The sequence below is a fragment of the Hemicordylus capensis genome, chromosome 10, assembly GCF_027244095.1.
Source record: "Hemicordylus capensis ecotype Gifberg chromosome 10, rHemCap1.1.pri, whole genome shotgun sequence".
In the NCBI taxonomy this organism is placed as follows: domain Eukaryota; kingdom Metazoa; phylum Chordata; class Lepidosauria; order Squamata; family Cordylidae; genus Hemicordylus; species Hemicordylus capensis.
The window spans coordinates 6,382,155-6,397,266 of record NC_069666.1 but is presented as its reverse complement, the minus strand read 5'-3'; the positions used below and the strand labels follow the sequence as shown (position 1 = coordinate 6,397,266).

General features: G+C 47.8%; 1 protein-coding gene and 1 long non-coding RNA gene across 5 annotated transcripts in view; one reads left to right on the top strand and one right to left on the bottom strand.

Moving 5' to 3' along the window:
* LOC128335083 (uncharacterized) overlaps nt 1–10,032 on the top strand; it is a 28,695-nt gene extending 18,663 nt beyond the window's left edge. The window contains exons 3-4 of the long non-coding RNA XR_008311501.1: nt 8,725–8,789; nt 9,000–10,032. This is a non-coding gene — a long non-coding RNA (uncharacterized LOC128335083). The remainder of the gene's footprint in view (nt 1–8,724; nt 8,790–8,999) is intronic.
* The window catches only part of LRRK1 (leucine rich repeat kinase 1), a 74,733-nt gene that overhangs the window by 765 nt on the left and 58,856 nt on the right, over nt 1–15,112 (bottom strand). For all 4 annotated transcript variants that reach the window (XM_053272876.1, XM_053272877.1, XM_053272879.1 and 1 more), the window contains 10 exons: nt 14,641–14,881; nt 13,625–13,791; nt 11,410–11,607; nt 10,245–10,522; nt 9,657–9,851; nt 8,701–8,852; nt 5,896–6,013; nt 4,410–4,526; nt 2,787–3,622; nt 1,808–1,909 (listed from right to left, as the gene is read on the bottom strand). In XM_053272876.1, the coding sequence (XP_053128851.1) occupies nt 1,808–1,909; nt 2,787–3,622; nt 4,410–4,526; nt 5,896–6,013; nt 8,701–8,852; nt 9,657–9,851; nt 10,245–10,522; nt 11,410–11,607; nt 13,625–13,791; nt 14,641–14,881 (2,404 nt within the window). The remainder of the gene's footprint in view (nt 1–1,807; nt 1,910–2,786; nt 3,623–4,409; nt 4,527–5,895; nt 6,014–8,700; nt 8,853–9,656; nt 9,852–10,244; nt 10,523–11,409; nt 11,608–13,624; nt 13,792–14,640; nt 14,882–15,112) is intronic.

The following is a 15,112-nucleotide window of genomic DNA, read 5'->3' as shown; positions in this document are numbered from 1 at the left end:
GTCTTGCCGTGAGCAGCACATCACCACCTTCCTTTGAGCAGACAGAAGTCAGCCCTTGTGCTTTGCTTGTTTACTGGGAAACCCATGTGCTCTGCAAAGGTTCCCGTGTTAAGACCGATCGCTATTTCCTCTCCAGTCCTTCAGGAAACGTCGCCACGGCTCGGCTGACACAATAAAGTCCATTGAACCAGCAGCCTTTGAAGGAAGGCACGCAAGAGCACCACAAACATACGGCTTGTCTTAGTTTTGGCTAAGCAAATGGTGGAATCTCCCAACCCCGCTTTACCTTAACGAGATAAGCTGAAGACGACCCACTAGATGAGAAGGTTTCAGCCACAATTTGGGCTGCTCTAACTCTTTGCAGCCGTAAGGCAGCCTGGGGAGGAGAGCTGATCTGGTGGTAGCAAGCATGAATTCTCCGCTAAGCAGGGTCTGTCCGGGTTTGCATTTGGATGGGAGATTACACACGAGCAGAGTTAAGATGTTCCCCTTAGGGGATGGGGCTATAGCTCAGAAGTCTCTCTGTCTCAGCCCTATCTTGGATATGCCAGGGAGGGAATCTTCTGTGTGCAAGTGCTCTTCCCAGACTGACCCCATCCCCTAAGGGGAATATCTTACAGTGCTCACATGTTGCCTCCCATTCAAATGCAAACCAGGGCAGACCCTGCTTAGCTAAGGGGAGCCTTGCGAATCTTGGACACTAGCCATGGTCAATATCCAACACCAGCATGCTTAGCCCTACTGAAATCAACAGGCATAAGCACCCTTCACTTTGTTTTGAGTAGTGACCATCATTTGAACAGGGATGGACACACACAAAAGCTTTCGTAAGACTTGATACCATGCTTTTTTTAATTTGAAAGGCTTAAAATTCTACACCGCAACAATCTTTACAATTCCTCTAGCCATTTTACCAGTTTTGCTAGCCCAGAGGGGCAAGGAGCTATGTGAAACACTGGAGTCCCGGACCCACTATAACGCTTTTCCAGCCCCCCTCTCTGGCTTCTGAGATTTCATCAGGAGCCTACTTTCAAGTGCATCTTTGTGGCACAAAGGACTAGAAACTTGAAAACAAAACAAAAACGAAGTGAAGATCCTCAAGAAGCTTATTGGCACACATTCTCTGTGTCTACAGACCTATGCTCCCTGTAACAGGGATTCCCAGATGTTGACTCCAACTCCCATAATCCTCAGCCAAAGACCAGTGCAGCTGGGGATTATGGAAGTTGTAGTCCACATCTGACTGCAATATGCACACACTCCTCCTAATACCAGATCAGACTCCCACGGTCTGAGTCTTGTCTGACTCCAGAAAGCCACTGCCCTTCAGAGCAGAGATATTTTCCAGGCCTGCTACCGGGGTGCCTTTCACTGGAGGCCCTGAGGCTTACAGGACCATAAAGAGCTGCCTTCTACGGAGCCAGACCCTTGCACTCTCTAGCTCAGCACTGCCGACACTGACCGGCTGTGGCTCTGCAAAGTTTCAGGCAGGAGTCTCTCTCAGTCCTACCTGGAGAAGCCAGCGAGTGAAGCTGCCTGTAAGGCTGCAGTTGCTTTCCCACTGGGCTCTGGCCCCATCCTCTAAGGGGAATCTCTGGCAGCGCTCACACCCAGTCTCCCATCCAAATGCAAACCAAGACAAACTCTGCTTAGCAAAGGAGACCATTCATGCTGGCTACCACAAGGCCAGCTCTCCTCCCCCTTGAACCTGGGACCTTGTGCATGCAAAGCAATCACTCTACCCTCGGGCTATAGCTCCTCACAGAACTGGAGCCACACGGTCCCGCTGTGCCAACTCCGTGCTTACCCACAAGATGCCAGCTCCGCAGCCTTCAGCACAGCAATGACTCTCCCCCGCTGAGAGACGTCTTCCTTCTCCAAGCCGATCACAATGATATCGCCGCCTCGCCTAGAAAGGGAAAGCAGGAGGATTTCCGTGACATGCTGCTTAGCAGGGGAGGGGGAACGGATTCCGTGCCGGGGGGGGGGGGGAATGGAGACTTTAAGTACAGGAGCTCTTGGAAGGAAACTCTGAGACAATTGCTCAAATGTTGCCAGAAGAAAACAAGCAAGCAAACAAAAGGAGCACAGAGAAAACCCAAACTCCTGAAAGTGGAGTTGGCTCTCTCCTCCACTCTATTTCTCATCTTCGTTTCTATAAATTTTGCAGCGTAACAGACATCCAGGATTTGGATATTTCTGCAGCATCTTGGGAAAGGAGCTTGCAATGGCCCAACGAGTTCAAATCGGAACAATTCAATTCAAAAGGTGGGAGGCCATTCAGAAGACAGAGCAGGCTTCTCATTCAAGCTCTTTTGCATGGTTGAGACACTGCTCTTCTTTATGCGCTTAGCTGAAAGCGGAATTGAAATGGGAGCTTCCACACGGAATTTAATGTAACACTCTATTCAATAACTAGCACCCACCAGTATGACAGTACATCATGCAGTAGTGCAGGTCTGCTCAACTTAGAACCGCCAGCGGTTTTTGGACTACAATTCCCATAATCCTCAGCCACAGTAGCCAATAGCCAGGGATTATGGGAGTTGTAGGCCAACATCTGCCGAAGCTGAGTAGCCCTGCAATGGTGTGATTCTGAGGGGGGAAAGGCACCCATTGGGAGAAGTGATACCACCACTGGTGGTAGATCCCCACCACCACTACTTTCACCCTAGTTTGATTTCCCCCAAATTGTCAAATGACCTCCCTTCCAACGGGGTGGGGTGGGGGTAAGGAAAACTTTAACCAAACTGAAGATTACAAATGCCACTCACACCACACTTTACCTGGGAATCCATATGAGGTCTTTGACGGGGAGGATCGTCACTGCCTGGAGACACCGCGCGGGGTCCAAATCATTTGCCAGCCCCTCAGGGGAAGGGTTCAGTTCCTGAAGTTTGTCCGCCTCCTCGCAATCTGCCAAGAAAGGCACGCTGGAGGAGCTCGTGGGGGTGCTCAGCCAGCTCGAAGGGGACCTCACCATCCGGTTGGGAGACGAGGGGGAGTAGGACGACACGGAGCAGTAGTCCGTCAGAGAGTCCCGATGGTTCAATATCTGAGTGCCGAGCTCCTGGCTGTGGAAGATGCTGACGTCCGCCAAAGGGGTGCTCTCGGGAGCCGCGTCCATGTTTGTGGCCAGCATGGTGGGGATCAAGGCAGAGGGCTGCTGGATGGTGAACATGTCCCGCAGCGGGCTGCAGTCCCCGCAGAAGTACCGTGCGCAGAGCTGGTAGGTGGCGGTGTAATACATCACCAGGAAGTTGGTCGTAGCGTCCAGGCACCAGGCCACCTCCTCTCCGTTGCACTCGGAGCTGCAGGCGATGGACACAATTGTGGACGGCGGCTCAAAAGGCTCCAGCCTCCGGGTGATCTGCAGGGTCGCGAGGTCTATGATGAGGATGCCGGGGCCGTTGCTGTACCAGACCTCGGTCCCGGCGTTGGCCGTTTCCATGGCCTTCACGGGGTAAGGGTTCTGGCGGGAGTCGTCATCACTGATGTGGAACAGGGAGCGATTCGCAGTGCGCGAGCAAAGGTAGCAACAGGTGTCATCCGGGATGCCGCGCAGCACCTGGAAGACGGCAATGAGCCCATCGGAAAGGCCAGCCAGCACCAGGGAGGAACTCTAAAGGCAAAAGAGAACAGATGGTTGGGCTGCTCTTTTGTGGTCGGAGAGAATTCTAGATTACAGGAATGGACCTGAAACAAAATGTTGCAGTATAACGCTGGAGTGCATGGGTTGCCTGAGCTCCTAGACCTCCTTTCCCCTTCAGGGGCAGAAAGGCTGTGACTATCTTGAGGGAGTATTCTTCAAGGTGAGAAAGACCCGAGTATAATTTTTTTCCCTAATTTTTACTGGAGCATTATCAAAATATAGTCTATAAATGGACTAAATGGGAGAGGAGAGCTGGTCTTGTGGTAGCAAGCATGACTTGTCTCCTTAGCTAAGCAGGGTCCACCCTGGTTGCATTTGAATGGGAGACTAGAAGTGTGAGCACTGTAAGAGATTCCCCTCAGGGGATGGAGCCGCTCTGGGAAGAGCAGAAGGTTCCAAGTTCCCTCCCTGGCAGCATCTCCAAGGTAGGGCTAAGAGAGATTCCTGCATGCAACCTTGGCGAAGCCGCTGCCAGTCTCTGTCGACAATACTGAGCTAGACCGACCAATGGTCTGACTCAGTATATGGCAGCTTCCTATGTTCCTATGTCTGGGGGTCCATAGGTACTGTGTGAAGATCTGGGGGTCTGTAGGTGCAAAAATGTTAAGAACCCCTTGAAGTAGAGCTATTAATAGTTTTAGTTAACCCAAATAGTAACCCTGAGATGTTCTACTAATCTGAATGATTCCTTGTCTTCAATACACCATGAAAAACAAACCACATTTCCTGAAAGCAAAAGCAGCCATTCAAGCTTTACCTTCTTCACAACTGGTACTGCCAGGAAACAGGTTACAGTAGCTGGAACATCTACACCTTTTTGTGGCATCTTCAGAGGACACATGCCTTGTAGGCTGTACACATATATCTTCTGGTCCTATATGGAAGCAAAATACAAGCGATCCGATTTCAATAATATTTACGTCCATGCTGTCAATTTTCACAATATAGGAATAGGCGTCAACATGCCCCATGAAGGAGGCATCTTTCTCTGCCAGCATATAAATGCTGGCAAATCAGAGAAAGGTTTACTGTGAACCCTCTTGCCTATGAATGTCTTGAGTCCCCGTGGAGTTATTTTTTGGGAAATAGCTTTTTAGATATCGCAGCATTTGGTTCTTATCCACCAAGCATAGGAAGCTGCCTTATATGGAGTCAGACCCTTGGTCCATCTAGCTCAGTATTGTCTACACTGACTGGCAGCAGCTCCCCAAGTCTTCCCCAGCACTACCTGGACATTTCATGAGCTGAACTTGGGACCTTCTCCATGCAAAGCAGATGCTCTCCCACTGAGTTATGGCCTCGTCTCCTAAGGGGGATATTTTACAGCAGACCGTGCTCACATGTAGTCACCCACCCAAATGCAAACAAAAGGTGAACCTCACTTGGCAAAGGGGACAATTCAAGCTTGTTATCGCAAGACCAGCTCTCCTCCCTGGAGCTTTCCCAGACAGAAGGCTACACCATGGGTTTTCTGAGAGTTCGGACTTACCTCAAAAAACCAATGCAAAAAGTGGATCACCCCACGCCCCCCCCCGAATATAAATTGGGTTACGCTTTTAACATGCAGTGAAAAACCCGAATTGTGTGTGAAGTGCTCCCTGAGAGCTCTCAGGGATTTCAGGGTAAATTTGGCTGATATGTGAACAGGCACCCTCCATTTCGGAAGAGGTGCGAGCTAAAAGCTAGGTGTGAAACACTTCCTAGTCTTGAACTGGTGAACTCCATTGACTTAAACAACCCAGCAACAGATGAGAATCCTAATGCTCATCTGTTATAATGGAAACTGTTTGTTTACCCAAATCTAAGATGAGGTTCTCCCCTGCTCAATTCTTTCATATTAAATAGGGGGCAGGGTAGTCTTAGATCCAGATCCCTCTTTCTTTTGGGTAAATGCAGGATCTAACAGGTATAACTTGCATTTAAACTCTTATCTTTTAAAACATCATCTTACATTTAGAGTCGCCTTCTATCCGACTAAATATGGTAGCTCCAGTCCCCATAATCTCTGCAAACTGTATCACGCCCTTTGGGATGGGAATAGTACTGGGCAAAAACTGAGAACAGTGCCGAGGAGATAAGGCACCCGAGATGTAATTTGACATACCTGTTGCATTCCCCAGCTCTACTAGTTCACAGACCAATAGCAATGCAGATCAGCTCTGTGACGAAAGCAACCCAGCCTAAACAGCCAACCAGTAGAACCATCACAGTTCTAAAAGGGCAGTATTTGTGACCAGATGTACCTCTGTGGCTGTCCAGAGAGAGCTCTGAATTTTCAATTGGCAGCAGAGCTTCATCCCCGGGCAGTTTATTCTCGCTACTTCAATGAGCCCTTTCTCTGTATTCACCACCGTGTAGTTCCTGAAAGCAGAAAAGCACAACTCATTCCAATAGCAGCACCAGCCATGAAACAGCATCCACAAGAAGAGGTGGAGGAGAAACCTGGCTGTATCCCATCTTGGATGTTCTTGCAGGTCTGCACAACTTTGGCTCTGCAGTTGTTAGGAGCATAGGAAGCTGCCTTCTACCGAGTCAGACCACAGGTCCATCTAGCTCAGCATTGTCTACACAGACTGGCAGCGGCTTTTCCAAGGTTGCAGTCTCTCTTACCCCTGTCTTGGAGAGGCTGCCAGGGAGGGAACTTGGAACCATCTGCTTGAAAGCACAGAGGTTCTCCTCCCAGAGTGCCCCCTAAGGGCAATGCCTTACAGTGCTCACACATCTCCCATTCAAGTGCAAACCAGTTCAGTCCCTGCTTAGCAAAGGGGACAATTCGTGCTTGCTACCTCCTTGTTGTTGGACTACAATTCCCATCATTCCTATTAGCCAATGTGGCCAGGGATGAAGGGAGTTGTAGTCCAACAGAAACAGCGGGGCTGCACCTGTGCAGCCCTGATCTAACTTGTGGCTTGCCCACAGCAGGTGCCTTCAGCTTGCATGTATCCGCATTCCAAAGATCAGGACAGAATTCTCCCAGTTAAAGAGGTCAGGAGTAGGGAAAGTTTTCTCTTTCTTTCTTTCTTTTTCTTTCTTTCCTTCGAAAAGCAAGTTAGGGTTATCCTCACCTTTTGATCTGTGCAAAAATGGCTGCAACTTTACTCTAATCCAGGCCTGCTCAACATTGGACCCCAACTACAACTCCTACAATCCCCAATTATGGGAGTGGCCAATAGCCAGGGATTATTTTATTTATTTATCTGTCAAATTTGTACACCACCCCAAACCTTCGTCTCTGGGCGGTTAAGAACAACAGAAAACAAATTAAAACATACACAAAAATCTTAAAACAATTAAGGCAATCTAAAAGTCTAAAAACAGGTTAAAACTTAAAACATTTAAAAAGGTGAAAAAGCTTGGCTGAAGAGGTGGGCTTTCAAGTGCTTTTTCAAAATGGTCAGAGATGGGGAGGATCGTATTTAAGTACGATCTGCACATTCCACAGTCTCGGGGCAGCAACCGAGAAGGCCCGTCCCCATGAGGTTGAGCTGGCGGCAACTGGAGACGGACCTCTCCGGACGACCTCAATGGGTAGTGGAGGACATAATGAAGAAAACATTCTCTTAAATATTATGGGAGTTGTACGCCAACATCTGCCAGAGGGCCGAAGTTGAGCAGTGCTGCTCTAATCATTTTGGGGCAAGGATAAAGATGGGGTGATCACACACAGAAAGCTGGGAGTGCAGCCATGCTATCAAAAATTTCCCATCTCTTGGGAGATAGAAGTTGCCCAAAATCCCCTGAGATGGTACCAGTACCCAAAATATGTGGGCCTGGCTTCATGGACTACGAAGCTGATAGCAAACCAGTTGTGTGCATATATAAGCACAGCCCATAAGCACCCCTTCAATGCCCTAAGGCCACTGTTTAGGGGCACCAAGCTGCCCCGGAAGCATTTTCTTTGCTAGATTAAGGAGAATCCATCCTAGTAACTGAATCTGAAAGCTCAGAGAACTTTTTAAACAATTTCACAAACGCCCTGTTCCAAAGAGGGTTTGTTTTCTTGCTATTCACAATGCAGTACTGTTTGTATTCGGAAAGAAAAGTCACGGAGCATTCATAAATTGATTCATCATCAGATGCGAGTATCTTCAGCAGCCCTAGCACAAGATGTTACACATCTAAAGATTCAGACCAGATGTGCCTCTTCTTTTGTTATTTTCCTGCCTTTAAGCACACACTCACAGTTATCTATCCAACTAGGACAGGAAAAAGAAACCCATCTTATGAAATAGGAGCAACCAACCATCACAAACCCAGGTCTCACCCAATACCCAAATGCTACTTTCCCATTCCATTTGGTAGTATCAGTTGTGGGGCGCGAGGGGGGGGGGGAAGATCCGGATCTCCTGGTAGATCTCGGAGTGATTTGCTGTAGGCCAGTAAGAGTTTTCAATGCCCAATTATTTAACAGAAGCAACAATTAAAGTTTTTTTTCCCTCCCCTTCCTCAATGAGGCTGCTGAAATGGAGGAAGCCTGGGGAGAAAACCAGGAGTGGATTTTTGTGCAGAAGGACTGTGAGCTCAGTCCCGGTCATTATTTTGTGCCTGGCTCTTGTTTACACACCTTGAGGCAGGGGTGGAGCTAGGTGCTTAGAAGATTTGGGGCCCAGGCCCACACACCCCTTTTGATAATCAATTGTATCCCCCCACAAAAATAATTATGTATGTTTTTTAAAGGCCCTCATATTACAATGCAGCAGCTATGAAGGTGGAAGCAGGAGAGAGATAGGGAAGGCCAAAGGGTCTCTCCCTGGCTCTGTGCAGGTGCCTCCACTGCTATCTTTCCTTTCTGGAAGGGGTCATGGAGGAGAGAGGTGGATGGTGAGATCTAGGGCTCTGAGCCATTCACTGGGGGGGCCTATGCCCCATGGGTCACCGCCAAATGATGCCCCTGCCTTGAGGTTCTAGTTAAAAAGTCAATCGCACAAGACTGAAGGGACAACAGACATATGAATGGATTCCTCCCTCCCTGGTAAAGGGACATGAAGTGTCTGGTTTGTTGACGCTGCCTGCATGGTAACAAATGGCCTTTTAGGAAACCCACCAACCTGGTGTCTTCCTTCTCATCCCAGAAAACCACGGTGTACTCTTGCCCTTGGGAAGAGAAGAAGGAGGACTGTTTCCCACACGGCAGCAGGTACATGAACGTAGCAAACGTTGGGTCCTTCATTCGTCCTACCACCGTTGTGGCCAGTGGGCGCTGTGGGGGAGAGGTTTTAAAAAGGACAGACTTCTTCAGCAGTGCATAAGCTTTTTGAAAAAATGGCAATTTCATTTAGTGCAAAGGGAACACTTTGTAGCGCAGCAACTCATTAGTTCTGTATTTATATTTATCTCCATTTGACAGAAACGAGAGGGAATCGGTCATTAAAGACCCGATACGAACAGAAGATACGACCACGATACGAACAGAAGACCCGATACGAACAGAAAACCATGTGGGGCAATTCACAGCGAGTCTATTTAACGGGCAGTTATGAATCTCCCAGCTGGGATCAACAGAAGTAATAGAATATGGGCTGAACTTTAACAAACAATACCGTTTATTTAAAGTTTATTGTTTTAAATAAGCCATAAGGTTTAAAGCAGGGTTTCTTAACCTTGGGCCCCCAGATGTTGTTGGACTACAACTCCCATCATCCTCAGCCACAAAGGCCATTTCTGGGGATGATGGGAGTTGTAGTCCAACATCTGGGGTCCCAAGGTTAAGAAACGCTGCTTTAAAGCAATGAACTTTAAGGGGCAATTACTCACTAATCTCCCAGCTTTGATGGACACATTAATCACCTGAGGGATGTTAGTATTACTCTCCCTGCCCACCCCCCTACATTCTGTCTCTTTTGTTCTAGATGCTGGCCTAGATGGACCATTTGTGCGATCCCACACCAATGGTCCATCTAGGTCCATTCGTCTTACATTCTTTAAAAGCAGAAAATGGGTGGCTGTGAGTGTGGGAGAGAAAAGACTCCCGAGTATCTTCCTCCTCCTCCTGCCTCTCTGGTACCTTTTCAGGCTTGGTGTCCCAACATTCCATCATCAGCACCTGCAACCGATGGAACTGCACCTCTTCTGGCTGGCCAAGGATGGGCCGGATCCCCTTGGAGAGCTTTTTAGCAATCTGAAGCTGGTGTTGCCCAAGCACGGGCCGTTGGCCGGACAGCAACTCATAGAGCACCATTCCGTAGGAAAACATGTCCACCTACGGCAAGAGGCATACGGTTACAGAGAGGTTGTGCCTGAAGATACCCTTTGGATACTGGATTCCTTACATGTTCCTTTCTCTCTCTCTCTCTCTCTCTCCCCATATAAATACTCACCCTTTCCTGCTAGAATTTTGTTTCCAGAAACCGAAATTGCCAACAGCAGCACATATAAACAAACTGCATTTGATTGATTTATTTTTTTAAAGAACAAATAAGGCAGCTGTAAGATATACTCTTGTGGGAGGAGAGGAGGGGGGCAGAATGATACAACCTTTGAGCAAGAAACAGATTTTAGTGCCAGAGTGAATCAGACCTAAATTTGTACACAGAACCTTTTGCTGAGTCGTAGGTGTGAATCTCTGCTATGGACGCAGACCTCCGAGGCTCACCTTTTCGTCATAGACAATCCGAGGCCGTATCTCTGGGGCTTGGTACCCAGGCGTGCCCTCCACGCCTAGAGCCCCTTCGTGGAAGGACTGTCGAGAAATCCCGTAGTCCGACAGTTTTATATTGATGCTCTCTTTCACATCTAGAGACCACACGAGAATGTTGTCCGACTTCAGGTCACAGAAAATGATGTTCTTCTTATGGAGGTAGGCCAGACCTGTCGCAATCTGATATGCCATTTTCAGAGTTAGCATGTGCCCCAGGGGGATAAAAGAGGACCCTGAAATAAGAGGGAGGGATGGGAAATATTAGTCAATCCAGAAACGTCACTGGGATGGAGCTGGGAATTTGCAACTTCCATTATTTTGCAGGGAGTGGGTCCAAAACTTATTTTATTCCCTCCCCACTGACTCCAAGAAGCCCTGCTGAAATGCTTGTTTTACTGCGAAGATTTGGCAGCGAAAATGGAGGGCATTTGGAGCCAACACTAAAAATCAGTGGCTGATGTTGAAACTAAGTTTCTCAACAGTACTAGCCAGAGATTGCTCTAAACCAGGGGTTCCCAACGTCGGGGTCCCAGAAGTTGTTGGACTACAACTCCCATCATCCCCAGCCACAATGGCCAAAGGCCATCATCATCTCCAGATGATGTTGGACTACAACTCGCATCACCCCCAGTCACAAGGGGAAAAGGCCATTGTGGCAGGAGATAATGGCCATTGTGGTCCAACAACATCTGGTGACCCAAAGTTGAGAACCCCTGCTAATAGTATCACAGCCCACACCAGGCCTTGAGAAAAAAATTACAGTATCTGGATCAAGGAGCCAGTCCAAAAACGAGTACTACTACTCAGTCCTACTCAGCATTTTCTCTAAAGCAAGGGTTCCCAACCTCGGATCCACAGATGTTGTTGGGATTACAACTCCCATCATCCCCTGCCACAATGGCCAGGCCACGGTGGCTGAGCATGATGGGAGTCACAGTCCAACAACCTCTGTAGACCCAACGTTGGGAACCCCTGTGTTGCTTGATTTCAATAGGACTCCTCGGGAGTAATCTGGTCAAGATGTCAGCCCCGGGAATCGTGGCCCTCTCTTCACTCCAAAGACCAGCCAAAACTTTTCGAAAGAGCCATTGACCTAGGAGAACAAGGCCTGCGCCTTCACCTTTCGAGTGTTCCGACAGCACGGTGGTGAGGCTGCCCAAAGGGGCCAACTCTAAGGCAAAACTGAGCGGATGGATGCTGATTCCAATCAAGGCGACGACACAGGGGTGTTGCAGGGAGTGGAGCATGCTCGCTTCCTGCCGGAACTCAGAGAAGTTCTTCATGGCATCCATGGCACGCAGGTGTCTCAGCATCGTGTCTAAGCAGAGGAAGCAACCCTGTTAATTGCATGGCACCTCCCTCAGAACCTCAGCAGCATCTATGGCTCAGTGGGACAGTGCCTACTCCGCATGCATGCGGTCCTGGGTTCAGTCCCCAGCGTCTGCAGGTAGGGCAGGGAAAGACCTCAGTCTAAAACCTTGGAGAGCTGCTGCCAGTCAGTGCAGACAAAAGCGACCGTGTCTAGAGGGACCAATGATCCGACTCCGTACAAGGCAGCTTCATAAATTTGAGGGATGGGGCCATAGCTCAATGGAAAAGCATCTGCTTTGCATGCAGAGAGTCCCAGGTTCAATCCCTGGTAGGGATGCCATAGTCAAGCTTCCCAAATCTAGGTAGCCTAATTTGCATATTATGCAGAAACTAATTTGCATATGTATGTATGTATGTATGTATGTACTTCCCCGTCCTTCTCTGCCCTCCCACATGATTGGATCCAGAGTAAAATTCAGGCAATGCATTTGAAATCCATGTAAATCCGGGTGAAATTTAGCAGCCGGGTGAAGGAGCCAAAATCCGGAGGCTACCCTAAATTCCAGGGGACATGGCAACCCTAATCCCTGGCAGCATCTCCAGGTAGGGCTGGGAAAGACTCCTGCTTGAAACCTTGGAGAGTCGCTGCCAGTCAGTGTAGACAATCCTGAGCTAGACGGACCAATGGCCCCACTCAGTAAACAGCATCATTTGTTGCTTCAAACACTTTCATTTGTTAAATCCATGGGGAAGCCTTCTACCAGTTTTAATTGTGTATTCAGGGTGCTTGGATTTAGCCAGTTATCTGGTTGGGAAACAGGCAGAAGGAAGGGACTACAGCCAAACAAATACATGTGTGCAATACTCAAGAGGGCAGGATCCAGCCGAAAGAAGGGAGAAGAGAGGTTGGCAGCAGCTAGGAGAGCATCAGGGGCTCCGAGGGGGAGAAGAGATGGAAGAGAGAAAAGAAGAGGAGAGAAAGAGAAGAAAGAAAGGGAAAGACAAGGAGAAGGCAAAAGAAATAAAGCCCAGAAAATAAATCTTCCTGCCTGTTACTGAGGCCATCTGAGCCCAGTCACAACCATGTTTACCTTGAAAAATGATGAGCCATAATTTCACTGTCCGTATTACGTCAAGTGTCTTTAAGCACCTATGGAATGCTTATAGTTTTAATGTACATTTCCCTATTATTCCTCATGTATTGTGGTAAACTTGCCCTTTCTTATTGCCCTGCATGTTTTCTTTTAATATAATAATTTGATGAGTGAATTTATTTACTTAGTTTTCTATATTGTTTGTCTTCAGTTTGTTTTTGAATTATATTGTATTAGTTGTTTTCGAATTATCTAGAGACCAGCGAAGCTATAAACAGGCATGTCCTAGGAGAAATATTTCTCCTTCCCTAGACAGAATAAAGAACTTGGGACCCCCTTAATTAGGGCTAATTCTTCTAAGCAGGGCTATCTGCACAGGGATTCCTAGATATTGTTGACCACAACTCCCATTATCCCATTAGGTAAAAGGACACTGCAGCTGGGGATGATGGGAGTTGTAGTCAATGACATCTAGAATTCCCTTTACAAGGAATACCTCCCACTACCCGAGATTTCTGCCTGTTGTCCTTTCTTCGTTCAAAACTAGAGACGTCAGAGATACCTGCAAAGCACAGACTCTTCCGGTGAGCTACAACTCCCATCCTTTGCATGCAGACACATCCAGGTTTGTCTCAGCTGCACACCTACATTCTGTGCATCTTCCGGCAAGGCTGGTCCTGCAGCTGCCTAGCAGAGCTCTCATTCGAGCGCCGACATTTTTGTAAAGATTTCCTAAAAGCACAGCAAACTTCTCCACCCCTCTGTACCCTCACCAAAACACGCATGCGATTCTCATAGGTTATAAAGGCTGTATTGAAACAGCTGCTGCTGGTAGTTAAGGTGTAGAAGTTTATTTGCTCTTAAACATGTCAGAATAATGAGAAAGAGGGAGGGAAGAGGGACCTCTGCCCCTAGATAAGGACATGGTACCTGTAGCCGAACTGGCAGAACTCATGCATTTTTTAATCTGAAACCGCTTCACGGCTACTGGTTTCCCTTGGTACTGTGCCCGATATATAACCGTCCCACTTCCTCCTTGGCCGAGAACATTGTTTTCATTTTCGGTGTATTCCAGCTTCCTGTTTTCCAAAAATAACCTGCCCAGGCACACATGAGGGGGAGGGAAGCAAGAGTGACACGCTTATTTATAGGCACTGAAAGGTCTGCGCTCAATTGTTGCAGTAGGGCAGAGTCGGAGAGGTCCCCGTAACAGGGATTCCCAGATGTTGGTGACTACAACTCCCATAATCCTCAGCCAAAGACCACTGCAGCTGGGGATGCTGGGTCTTTGAGAACCCAAGCTGTACATATTATTTATTTAGGTGACTGATTTGATTTGATTTCTTTCCATTCTTTCATTCCTATACTGCAGCTCAGGGTGCTCCCATCCAAAAAAATGAATATAAAACAAAAATAAAAGTGGTTAAAATATTAACATACATTTAAAACCAACTGAATATTATTAAAAGCCAGGCTGAAAAGATGGCCCTTGAAGGCCTCCAAAGATGGTAAGCCTCATACTCATGGGGGGGGCACATTCCACAACCTACAGGCCTTGACAAATTTTCTTTCACTCTAAGAGCTAGCCCAAAAATTTAGGAACCTTGATAAACCACCAAACTTAGTGATGGACGTAGTGAAGGGGGCAGAATAAAATGGGCTTCTCTTTATCCCCTTTACAAGTAACATACTTGGAAGAAGGACAGGGCTGCCTGGGACAAATAAATATTGTATTAAATAACTCTGCCTCCAAATAGCCTAGTCTAGGCACCACGGTTAAGTTTCTAGGTGCCATGGCTCCCTGGCGCCTGGGATTGGTCAAGCCCTGGCCTACACCACAACCAGAATTACGTATGTCCATATAATTTTAACAGAAGGAACCACCAGAGAATGGAGACTGAGATGTCATCATTCTAAAGGAGAAACCATCAGGAAGTCAACATTACCTAGTAGGGAAATCTGTCATGAAAAGCTCCGGGACCAGCTCCTGCAAAGGGACGGGTGTATCTGGGTGGTGAGCACAGGCGATTGTGTCCATCTCGATGGCATTTAGGACACAGTTCTCCATGTTGAAGTACTGCACATCTTCTGTTTTCTGGTCATCTTGCGCTTTAGAGGTTGCACAGACTGGGCAGGGGACGTACTGTTCCATCAGCAGTGTTCCATCGCTCTCAGTGGCGGTGAGAGCTGGGGAGGAAAAGGGAGACTGGAATTTCATTTTTTAAGTTTATAATCGCTGGGTTTATTTCAATCCTGAACTCATGTGAGCTGCAGAGATATTGCCTGCCTCGAACAGAGAGCATTTTCTGCTTGTGAACAGAAGAATACATGCTGTACCCCAGGGATTCTCAACCTTGGGTCCCCAGACATTGCTGGACTACAACTCCCATCATCCCCACTATCTCTCTGTTGATCTAA